Genomic DNA, 12,283 nt, shown 5'->3' on the forward strand with positions numbered 1-12,283 from the left:
TGCTGGAATTACAGATGTGAGCCACAGGAGGTTGGCCTCTATTTGTTAATTTTTTAAAAAATATATTTCTGTAAAAAAAACATTTTTTGAAGTCAGTTATTTCTTCAAAATAGTTTCAGGTTTAAGAGAGCTGTTTTCCTTTGTGGAATGGATCTCAGGGCCTATGGCATGCCAGGCAGGGGCTCTACCACTGAGCTATATCCCTATTCCCAAGAAAGCCTTCTACATATAGAAACACCCCTGGGGCTATGTGGCACTGTCACTGCAGAGCTAAAAGAGACCCTAGATTTGGGGAAACCTTCCCAGGACCCCAGATGTGGGGTGTGGTGGGCTCTGGTGGTGCTGCTGTTGGTCCAAGAACCACGCTAAGCTATAAAAGGCTTGTGTCGGTGCTCCTGGCTCCTGCAGCTGCAATAGATACGCGTGTGCGCGCGTACACACACACACAAACACACACACAGGCGGCTTTTGTGCACACACACAAACACACACACACACAGTCTGCTTTTACAGCTTCTTTAGTCTCTCCTCTCTTCTCTTTCTCTTTGAGACAGTGTCTCACTTATTTAACCCAAGCTGGCCTCAAGCTCATGATCCACATTCTAGCCTTCCAAATTCTGAGACTTTCAATGTGTGCTACCATGCCCAGATTCCATTTTTCTTTTGTCAGTTGTGGGACTTGAACTCAGGACCTGGCACTGTCCCTGCACCTCAAGGCTAGTGTTCTACCACTTGAACCATAGCCTGGGCCAGCTTTGAACCTGATCCTCAGATCTCAGCCTCCTGAGTAGCTAGAATTACACGTGTGAGCCATGAGCTCCCAGTTCAGATTCCATTTTTTTTTGACTACTTGTGCCTTCATGAAGCTGCCATCGCACCTCCCTCTAGGAGTTCCCCAACCATGCAGACTTTTCTTTTGTATCTTCTTTTTTGCCCTGCCTGATGTTCTGGATAGATCCTAAACAATTCTCCATGCTGTTCTAATCTGGAGGGTTGATGGAACATCTTTTCCTCTACCTTCTGAGGATGGGCTGGGCTAGAGGAAGGCCAGGGAATCCAAGCAGCAGAAGCTTGGTCGTTGGGAGACCCTGAGTTCAAGTTTACTGATGGCCTCTGCTCTGGCTCAGGGAGGTGTCGCTGCCTCGAATTTCTCCAGTCCCATAACTCTTGGCTTCCTGAGCATCGGGTGCTGGATAGGACCTGGTAGGAACCGGATCAGCGTCAGGGCCACAGTGGGGACACAGCCGGGGGACACAGCAGTGCTCTCCTTCCCAGGAGTGGCAGGGAGGGTGGAGTTTTGTGTAGTGATGGACACGCAGAAGGCTCTCCTTTTCCTCTGCCCCCTCCCTACTCTGGGGATTGGAGCACTGGAAAATGAATCCCGGTCTAGCAGAGCTCACAGCCCCATTTGGAGAAATCATTTGTCACGATGACGTGAGCTCCATTTCCAATTCTCTCCGGGCTTCAAGCTTTCTCTGGAGGCCGATTTTTTTCCCTGGGTTTCTAGTTGTTAGCCTGGGAGGAGATGTGTGTCAGGAGGGAGGCCTGGCCTGGCCCTCCCCAGGGCCCTCCCAGTTTGGCTCAGGGCCTTTCCACCTGGGTAGGCTCCTGAGGACAGAAACACATCCCGATCACCGTCCCCTGTGCCCGCAGAGTCCTGGTTCACTGTGGAAGGAGTAAAACTCATTTTTTTCCAAACATATTTTGAGGAGCACTTCCATTTTCCCTGAGAGACACACTTATAAACAGGAAGTGGGAAGTGTGTGCATCTTCACAGCTTAGAGGTAGCAGCTCTTGTTGGGTTTGGGGGCTGGGGAAATCAATAGCTGTCCATGGTTTGGGTTGAAATGTTTTCCTTTCATACGTTCCTGCTTTAGGGCTGATATCCTCATGACAGTTTTAGGGTTTTGTTTTTTTTTTTTAAGATGTGTTTTGTTTTGCTGGGCACTGGTGGCTCACACCTGTAAATAATCCTTGCTACTCAGGAGGCTGGGATCTGAGGATCTGAGGATCTGAGGATCAGGGTTCAAAGCTAGCCCTGGCAAGAACAGAGTCCATGGAATGCCAGAGAAGGAACAGGCTTTCAGGGATCAAGAAGCGCTCTGGGCTGGGCCAGTTATGGACTTGCAGGCCATGAGATGGACTTCAGGCCCCACCCGCAGCCCTTCCTGTAGCTTCTGTTCTCCCACAACGTGAGTGTCACCACTGCCCGCCTCCCTGGCCGCTGGAAGGGGAAGGGTGTTGTGTGATGCCCAGAACAGGAAGGCCACACTGTGGCTGCTGAACCAGAGCTGATCACGTCTCCTGTGATACCCCCATTATCCGTACCTTTTGGGGTTAACACTGACTGCTGGGACTTGGGGTTTGTAAACCCCTCTCCAATGATCCACAAAGCACCTGAGAGCATCTAATAAGTGAAGGCTTATTTAGTGAATGTTGGTTAAACAAATGAGTGACTGAATGGGTGGCTAAGGCTGTTCAAGCCTCCTTGGTAAGGGACTGGTTATGGTGTGTAGCAAGCTGTCTCTCACCTGCACACACCTGCACTCAAACTGTAGCACTCCACCATGTTGGAATGGCCTTGTCCACTCGTGGTTCCCAGAGCAGGTCCTCGGGCCTCATACGTGATCAAGTTCCGAGCCCTGCTGAGCTCCTTTCTGGAGGCTCAGTGACACTTCCTCCCCACCTCCCCGGCCCTTTCTCCTGAACATGGGTTTTCACGCGGTCCTTCTCTTCCTTCCTCTTCACCTGCAGATCCTGGCCAATGTCTTCCTCTACCTGTGTGCCATCGTCGTGGGCGTCATGTCTTACTACATGGCTGACCGTAAGCACCGCAAGGCCTTCCTAGAAGCCCGCCAGTCACTGGAGGTGAAGATGAACCTGGAAGAGCAGAGCCAACAGCAGGTAAGGCTCAGGACTTGGGGGGCTTTTGGTGGGGTGACCGTGGTTCTGGAGCGTACATTCAGGGTCTGAGGAGAGGAGCTAGGTCAGCAGGTACCTTGGGTCTCAGTTCTCTCCTGCAGGGAGTTCCTGCCCTCTCGCTTCCTTTCTGTTACTCAGGAAAAAGGAACCATCTTGTTTTGTTTTTTACTTTAGTTTTGTGCCAGTACTGGCGCTTGAACTCAGGGCCTTGATGCTTAGTTTTTTTTCACTCAAAGCTTATGCTCTATCACTGGAGCTTTTTGCCTTTTTTTTTTTTTTTTTTGGCTTTTGCTGATTAATTAGAGGTAAGAAATTTCAGACTCCTTGGGCTGGCTTTCAGCCACGATCCTCAGATCTCAGCCTTCTGAATAGCTAGGATTATATACATGAGCCATTAGTACCAGCCTAAATATACATAAACATACATGCATATATACATATATATATATATGTAATCATATTCTGTAAGTCTACCTCATTTTTTTTCCTGAATCTTCCATTCTTCTTTTTGTGCTTCTGTTGAACATTTTAGTGATATAACTTCCAGTTGGCTAACCAACTGGAAGTTGGTTCCTCTACTTTGTCTGATTCTCTACTCATTTATTAAGTATTTCATTTCAATTATTGTTATGTCTTTTAGTGCTGGAATTTTTCTTTGACTTTTTTTGTTTTTGCCAGTCCTGGGCTTTAGCTCAGGGCCTGAGCACTGTCCTTGGATTTTTCTCAAGGCTAGAACTCTACCACTTGAGCCTCAGCACCACTTCTGGCTTTTTCTAAGTATGTGGTACCCAGGAATTGAACCCGGGTCTTCATGCATGCTAGGCAAGCACTCTACCACTAGGCCAAACTCCTGGCCCTCTTTGACTTTTTTTTTTAAGATGAGATACAAGTTTTCTGTTTAAATCATCCTTTTTTTTTTTTTTGGTCATCTGTTTTAGGGAACTTTTATTTAAAATATTTATTTTAAAGTCCCTGACTAACAACCACATTATTCAGAGTATGTGGGTCTGTGTTTTCCTATTGAGTTTTGGTCCTGCCTCCTGGCACCCTGGCTTTTTTTTTTATTAAGTGCTGCATACTGCGTGGGGAAAGTCTCAGTGGCTGAAGGAGGTTGTGTTTGTTCAGGGAGCTTTGCTTTTCCTGCGGCAGGTGACTAAGACAGCAGCAGATCACGTTGCTCCAGGGTGGAACTGAGACGACAGAAAGGTGGAGCAACCTGAAAACAAATTTGTTTGATGCCTACATCTGGGGAAGAGCTCTTCAGGGATAATAACTAGAAGGCTGGTCCCCCTGTTGAGGACTCTGGGCTCCCCATCACCATGAAATTACCCTCTGTCTGTGACTGCCTTGCCGACCTTTCTGTTTAGAGTCTGGGTCTCTTGCCCAGGCTCATGTTCAAGGAGTGTAGAGCACATAGTCAGGTGTACCCTGCTGAAATTCCCCTTTCTCCGGTGTCTCAGCCCCTCTCTGTCTGCCTTCTAATCTTTGGTAACCAGTTCTCATTTCTGTAGCCCTTGGGAAGATCTTGCCATTGCCCTCTGCTCAGTCTCCATCCTGGTCTCAGGGAAAGGTGACCAGTGTGCTAGATAATGTGCTTCTTTCCCTCTGCCCCCCAAGCCCTACCTACCATTTCTCATTTCCATTTTCTTCAAAGAAGTAGGATTTGGTGGGGGTGGGGACCGGGGAGGAGAGATTTAACCCAACTCATATAGTTCTTACTGGTTTCAGGGTTAGTCTGATAGAAACTCCTCTCTATTAGAGAAGCAGAACTTGGACCTCAGTTTTAAGTTAGATTTCAAATAGCCTTTGTAAAATATAAAGGTATGAGAAAGTATATAGGGAAGGTAAGTCATTTCTCACTCACTTCTAGCCACCCAGTTACACTAGAGAGCCATTGGTACTTTTCTAATGTATCCTATCATAAAGACTCCATTTATTTGCAAATGTATATATATATATACAGACAGACACACACACACTCACACACTCACACACTAGCCTATTTACTCATTTCAACAACATTTCTATCTGTCTATGTATGTATGTATGTATGTATGTATCTATCTATCTATCTATCTATCTATCTATCTATCTATCTATCTATCTCTGTCTGTCTGTCTGTCTGTCTGTTGTGCCAATCCTAGGGATCCAACTCAGGGTCTGGGCACTGTCTCTGAGCTTTTTTGCTCAAGGCTAGTGCTCCACACTTGAGCCACAGCTCTACTTCTAGCTTTCTGGTGGTGAATTGGAGTTAAGAGTCTCATGGAATTTCCTACCCAGGCTGTCTTTGAACCATTATCCTCAGATTTTAGTCTCCTGAGTAGCTAGGATTATTGATGTGAGCCACTGATGCCTGGAAGTTGGCTATACTTTTGATGTTTTATCCTGCCTGTTGGGAAACATGCCATAGTGATTATTGATGTACTAATATCTGAGTCATGGCTTTTACTTCTTTGGGGTACATACCTGGAAATGGAGATTCTGAGTCATGGGGTAGCTGTGTTTTAACTCCCAGTACTGGGATTTGAACCTCACAAATGCGAGCGAAGTGTTCTACTACTTAACTGGCTCTCCAATCTCATGTTTAACCTCTTGGGAACCCAGCTGTGTGCATTTTTAATGTTGATAAATACTGCCAAATGTCTTATATACAGGTTCCAACTATTTATACTTCTAGCAATGAATGAGAGTTCATTTAGGCATTTGCATTCCCTTGTTTATCTAGAGACTACTTCTTTGCTTTTGGAACCACTGATGCTTGAGAATGGTTCTTGTTGAGGGGTGGGGTGGGCAGATCTTTCTACACGTTCATATTCCTATGACTGATATCCAGCTCCTGCATCAGAAGGAGCTCCTCCTCCAAAGCAGGTGAACTTCTAGCCTGTGTTTATACCCAGTGCTTCTGCCAGCGTTTGCTTTTTTGTTTGCTAATAGGTTAATGTTTTGTTTGTTAATATGTGCTGGTACTGGGGCTTGAACTCAGGACCTGGTATTCTCCCTTAGCTTTTTCAAGGCTAGCATGCTACAATTTGACACCTTTTGATTAGAGATAAAACTCTTAAGGACTTTCTTGCCCAAGGTGGCTTTGAACAGAGCTCCTCAAATCCCAGCCACTGGCGCCTGGTCCCACGAGTGCTTCCTCGGGACCAGGGAGCAGGGAGAGTGAGCCCTGGCTTTCTCATCTTCTTCCTGTGTGCCATTGGCACTTTACTTCTCTGTCTTTAGTCTTCTGAGAACTGTGGATTAAGAATAATACTATTGTCGTGGAAGATGTGTGTGATGCGAGAGGCAGAGGTGAGTACGGCTGGGAAGCCATTGGTGTGTTGGAAGCTAGGATTTGGTGCGGGGCCCTGGGAACACATTGGCTGAGGGAAGGAAGGGGAGGTAGGGGGAGGTGGCTGCCTCTTCTCCTTGGTTTAGCAGGTCAGAGGTTGTGCCCTCTCCCCAGGCACTGGGGCTGACGTGACTGGCATGGGCTCTGGGCTGATTTCGCACCCCAGCAGCAGCAGCCAGTGCAGCAGTGGAGCTTGTGTGATCTCATCCACATGCCTTTTTTGTTTTGTTTTGTTTTTCTCTTGTGCTAGAACTAGGGATGAACTCAACTGGATTCTGCCTCGTAGGGTTTTGGGGTCTTTTTTTCTTTTTGCCAGTCCTTGGATTTGAACTCAAGGCCTGGACACTGTCCCTGAGCCTCTGTGTGCTCAAGGCTAGTGCTCTACCACTGAGCCACAGTACCACTTTTGGCTTTTCCTGTTTATTTACTACTGAGGAATAGAACCCGGGGCTTCATGCATGCTAGGCAAACACTCCATTGTTGAGCTACATTCCTAGCCCTCTCCTAGGTTTTTGTACTCAAGGCTGGCATTCTACTACATGAGCCATACTTCTGCTTCTAGTTCTTTGGTCGTTAATTGGAGATAAGAATCTCACAGACTTTCCTGTCTGGACTGACTTTGAACCTTGATCCTCAGATCTCAGCCTCCTGAGTAGCCGGGATTACAGGTGTGAGTCACTGACAGGAGGCACACTTGCCCCTTGGCAAAGCCCCTGGTGAAGGTGACAACCAGGTCACTGGGTGTGGGGCGACAGCATCAACAGAGAACTTTGCAGCCTTAGTAGACGAAGGTGGAGAGGTTGGTTCCGATAACGGTGCTCACTAAAGGAGCCATTTGTAGTCAGCGCCATGCTGACTGCAGGCGTGCGTACAGGTGTATAGTCGCCCTGTAGTGTCTCAGAGAACCTGCAGCACTGCTTCCGACAGCTGAGACTTCTCTTCTTTGCAGATCAGGCTCCTTTCGGAGTTCAGTGTTTGGGGACCTGCTTGACATTTGTGTATCCGTGAGCATTTCTCTTTCGAGAGTGTGCAGAGGGAGGAAGGTGCCATGCCACCATGACTATGTGGCCTGTGGCTGTCAGTCCCCCCAGGGACCTCACTGTCATCCGTATCAGGAGTTGGAGGGATGACTGGCCACTGTGCCCCCCCCCCCCCAGGCATCTCTGGTTTCGGTCGCTTTGTTTCTGGGAGTTGTTCTTATGGAGATAGTCAGCCTCCTTTGGGAAGGGGACCAGCCTTGGTTCCCCTGGAAGGGACAGGGTGGCCTTGTCCCTCATACCCGAATGTCTCCTTTGCCTTTCATGAGGGCATATGATGGGTAGGAGGAGGTTGGAACCCTCTGTGGTGAGAAGGGTCTGGGACTATGAAGCCTCGCCATCTTGATCCCCATCCTTAACCTTGCAGGGGAAGACTGAGCGGTGGAGACCTGGTGAATGTGACACTCCCTGCATGTGGCCTGTGCACTAGTACTGCCCAAATGCATCTGGGGTCTTTCTCCAACCTCCCCTCAGCTCTGTGGGCCTGTTCTGTTGGAGCCCAAGGCATGGGAGAAAGAGCTTTAGTTGTTTGTTGTGATTCTCTTGGGATCTCACTGCAAGGCTTAGTTGGGGACCTTGGGGGTTGCTAAGCACCCCAACTGCCACCTGGCAACAGCAGGCATCCAGAAAAATGCACTTGATACCTATTGCTAGGTACACACTGCAGAGTTACGTGCTTCTCTGAATTACACACAGACATACTCCCCAGGCTAGGGTGTGGCTGGAGGAGGATGGAGTGACATAGGCAGGTGACAGAGGAGGTGGCCGGGACAGGCTGACAGTGTCTGGAAATCCTGTCTTGTTAAGTGATCCAAGTATGTACCTTTAGAAAGAAGAGGACAGCTCTCAGGCTCCATCTAAGAGGAGCAGGAGCTATAGCTGGGGATGAGGCCAGGGCCACTTCCATAGCAGGAAAGCTGCCACCCTTGTCCCTCTCACACCCTGGGGAATGTCGCTTAGGGAGTCATAGCTATCCGTTTCTGTCCAGCTCCTGTGCAGCCTTTTGTGGATAGCACAGCTACTGCACTCTGCCCTTGGGGCAGGATGACCAATGGCCTGCTCCTGCTAGCTCTGTGCTCTGTATGGCGCCATGAGCTTTCCTAGGTGGGTGACCTTCTGCTTTTGAGCAGGTCTGATGGGCCGGTTGTCCTCTGGGAGCCCTGAGTTCAGGACTCGGGAATGCTGCTGTTTCGTAAATCCAGTAGTGGCCACTTGTTTTCCTAAACCTTCCTTCTCTCTGACCTTTGCCCAATTCTGTTTCTCTGTTCCCTCAAGACCTCTGGCTCTGAGGACATGGGCAAACTGTCACCTCGACCTTGAGCCTGTTCCCATGGGAACGTGGTGGGGAAGAGGGTTGCCAAGCAAGAAGACAGGTCTGGAGTTTGACTTCAGTGCCAACTCAATGTGCCCAGTGTTGTCCTAGCAGTGGTGAGGCGGGTGTGACGGCTGGCTCTTGGGGAGCCACGCTTCCCATGCCCTGGGTCCACTCATACTTCCTTCTTGGAGCCCCAGTTCCTGATGCCAGTGTCTTCAGCACTGAAGGTTCAAGGACAGTCAGCGCCCTCATCCACCTGACAGGAGACAGAGACCCCTCCTCCAGTGTTAGCCTTGAAATCCACTTGCTATGTCAGCTTCGTCCCAGAACCATTCACAAACCATACTGTTTTTTAGCCTCAAGTGGCTCTTGGTGGCAGAAATACCAGAATTCCTGCCCAATGATGTAAAAACTAGGAAATAGTTGGCTGCCAGTTCCTATTTTTTGGATGTTATATAACATCCATCATGCTATTATTCAGGAGTTAGCTGAATAAATCCACTTCAAAAAGCAAACAATAACAAAATAAAACAGTCTAGGATTTGAACTCAAGGCTTTGCACTTGCTAGACAAATGCTCTGCCACTGAGCCATGCCTTCGGCCCTAAGTCCACATTTTACACAGTGGGGGTGATGAACAAGTTGTGTTAAAGCTGTGGTGAGCTTCTGGTGGCCTTGAGCAGCAGTGGTGAGGTTGGCTCTGGTGAGGGACCTGTGCAGAGGCTGTGCCCTCTGAGCTGGCCTGCAGCCCTTGCCATGTCAGGAACGTTTTCCTTCTGTAGTTGGGGAAGCCTGCAGCCCATGGCTGGTGTGGTGCATCCCATCCCTACGTGGCTCTAAGAGTGGACTTGAGCTTAAGAAGTGGATAGTTTTCTGGAACATCAACTGTGTTAGCCATAACTTCTCCACTCCTTTTGTGCTCAAACTGGGGCTTGAACTCAGAGTTTCAGTGCTGTCCCTTAGCTTTTTTTTTGCTCAAGGCTGGTGCTCTACCTCTTGAGCCACAGCTCTGCTTCGGCTTCTTGGTGAAGCTAAAGAGTCTCATGGACATTTCCTCTCCATACTGGCTTTGAGCTATAGTCCTCGGACTTCAGCTTCCTGAGAAGTCAGGGTTACAGGTGTGAGCCACAGTGCTGGGCTCCTAGGTTGTCTCATTTAATAATGAGATAAGTCATTTAGTAACTGGCACTTCCTCCTGGTAAAGATTCTGTTTGGAGGAGTTGTTACTATAAGGCTTCCTTAAGTGGTCTCTGAATCTGTGGCTGTTTTGTTTGACCTGCTCAGAGTTTTAAAATAACCTTCTAATACTTAAAAAAAAATCTGTTCAGTTTCTATAGTAACCTGGACATAACTTACAACTACCATGACAACACGGGTCTCTGAGTAGGACTTATGTGCACATCCTAGCTAGGCCATTTACTTTGACCATGACCTTGAGCTTGACCTACAGGAACTGAATGGGAGGATTAAGAAGTCTACAAAAAGATACTGGTATTGCAGGCTTTTTTCGAGGCCCTGGAGATACAGTTATGAGTAGAACATATTCTATCGACATGGCAGATTGGAGATGAATGAGGATAGACTGTACAGTAGGGGAGGAGCTTGGAGAGACCCAAGGCTGGTGTTTGATTCTCTAGGGGATAGGGAGAGCTTTTTAAAGTGAGACTGTGGCCAAGACCTGAAGACAGTGAGGATGAGAACCATGGATAGGGGCAGTCAGGAAGTGAAGAGGCCTAAGAAAGTTATGACTAATGGGATACCAGAGGGGCCAGTGTCGATAGCAGAAGCGAGGGGAGGAGAAGCAGAGAGTGTGGGCCAGGTCCTTCAGGCCTTGGTTTTGCCCCTGAGGGAGCTGGGAGCCATGGAAGGTTTTGGTTGTCATCGGTTCAGTGTGGCTGTCAGTGGAGTAGACCCAGCAGGGGTGTCTGTGAGAAATGACATGCCACAGTTCAGGATACGGGGGACCCATAGGTCATCCATAGCATGATGAGGAGGAGGAAGAGGCAGGTCTACAGCAGGATGGCCAGGAGACAGTGAGGAATAGACTCATCTCTCCAGGTGGGACCAGCCAGGCATGGAGGTAACCTCAGAGCCTGGAGGACCTCCCACTGCCCCAGGCATGCCAGTTGCCTGAGCTACAGGTGCTGGCGGGGACTTCTAGGGTGCATGCGGAGAGAGCAAGGGAAGGGGCCCATTCTCCCAGGTGGACCTAACAAGGGTCTCAGCATATTGTGAGTGGAGTGGAAGTTGGTAACGAGACAGCACCTGGTAGACTTTGGCGGCTTCCGAGTGTAATCATTAGTGAGGCAGGTTTATGCTTTAGGCCTACCTTCACCATTTCCATGCCGGAAGCCCCTCGAGGCCTTAGCTGAAGTCAACAAAAGGGTGCAAAGAAATGACTGGTAGAAATGGTCATGAAGCACCACCACACTGTACCAGCCAAGATCTCTTTGTGGCTTGGCAGGCTCAGTCAGAATCTGTTGTGATGCATCCAAATAGATGGGAACAACAGAGAAAACGGGTCTCGCTGAGATGAGGCATAGTCATGTGACCGTATTAAAGAGGAGAAGTCCGGTGTGGAATGAACGCCAGAGCAGAGTGAAGCCTGGGAGGAGGCGGAGGGAGGAGAGTGGTCAGAAGGCCAACCCCAGACTCTTAAAAGTGTTGGTAGCTGGATTTCAAGAGTATGCTTGGTAGGGACAGAAGTGTGGCTTAGTGGTAGAGTGCTTGCCTAGTATGCATGAAGCCCTGGGTTCAATTCCTCGGGACCACATATACAGAAAAAGCCACAAGTGATGCTGTGGCTCAAGTGGTAGAGCGCTAGCCTTGAGCAAAATGTGTCCAAGGACAAAGCCCAGGTCCTGATTTCAAGCCCCAGGACTGGCAAAGAAAGAAAAACGAACATGATTGATGCAGGAAAAGCAGGAAAGCTGGCTGGTGACATGGTGGGTAGGAAGGAGTCTTGATTGGGATGATAGAGCAGAGGTGGAAACGAGTTTTATGTATGTGAGTGTGTGCATGCATATGTATGAGTATGCATGTATGTACAGTTGTGGTGGGAGGGTGATAGGGACAGTGCTTAGTGTTCTCATTGGAAGACTATTCATTTCCATGTGAGCTGAGTACCAGTGGCTCACACCAGTAATCCCAGCTCTTCTTCAGGAGGCTGAGATCTGAGGGTCACATTTTGAAAGCACATGTGACACTAGTCTCCAAGGAACCACCAAAAAATCTCAAAGTAGAGCTGTGGCTCAAGTAGTAGAGTACTAACCTTAAGCAAAATAGATCATGGACACCCAGGGACTGAATTCAAGCCCCAGGAACAGTGCACACGCGTGCACACACACGCGCGCGCGCGCACACACACACACACACACGTCCCCATGTAGAGGGGACCCAGAAACTAGCTGGGGGACAGGGATGGAAGGGCAGCTATAGGGGTAATGGCTTAAGGATTCCCGGAACGATTTATTCCTTACAGGGAGTTAAACCAAATCACCATTGTTCAGTGGTTGGAGTCACGTCTGTTTTACTCGCTTGTGCCATCACGCCAGCATGAGAACTAGCTGCTCTTTCTGGGTCAGTGACAGAGAGGCAGTTGATGTGAGCTTCTTGTTCAGTCTACATCCTTCTTGGCTCTGCCCTTCAGCGAGGAGAGGCAGGCTGTAGGCAGTTC

General features: G+C 48.7%; 1 protein-coding gene across 2 annotated transcripts in view; it reads left to right on the plus strand.

The window, feature by feature from the left end:
• Positions 1-12,283, plus strand: part of Adcy3 (adenylate cyclase 3) — a 73,627-nt gene that overhangs the window by 28,945 nt on the left and 32,399 nt on the right. For both annotated transcript variants that reach the window (XM_090337354.1, XM_090337355.1), the window contains exon 3: positions 2,755-2,904. In XM_090337354.1, coding sequence (XP_090193480.1) covers positions 2,755-2,904 — 150 coding nt within the window. The remainder of the gene's footprint in view (positions 1-2,754; positions 2,905-12,283) is intronic.

This window comes from Megascapheus bottae, chromosome 7 (assembly GCF_031878675.1).
Source record: "Megascapheus bottae isolate mThoBot1 chromosome 7, mThoBot2.hap1, whole genome shotgun sequence".
In the NCBI taxonomy this organism is placed as follows: domain Eukaryota; kingdom Metazoa; phylum Chordata; class Mammalia; order Rodentia; family Geomyidae; genus Megascapheus; species Megascapheus bottae.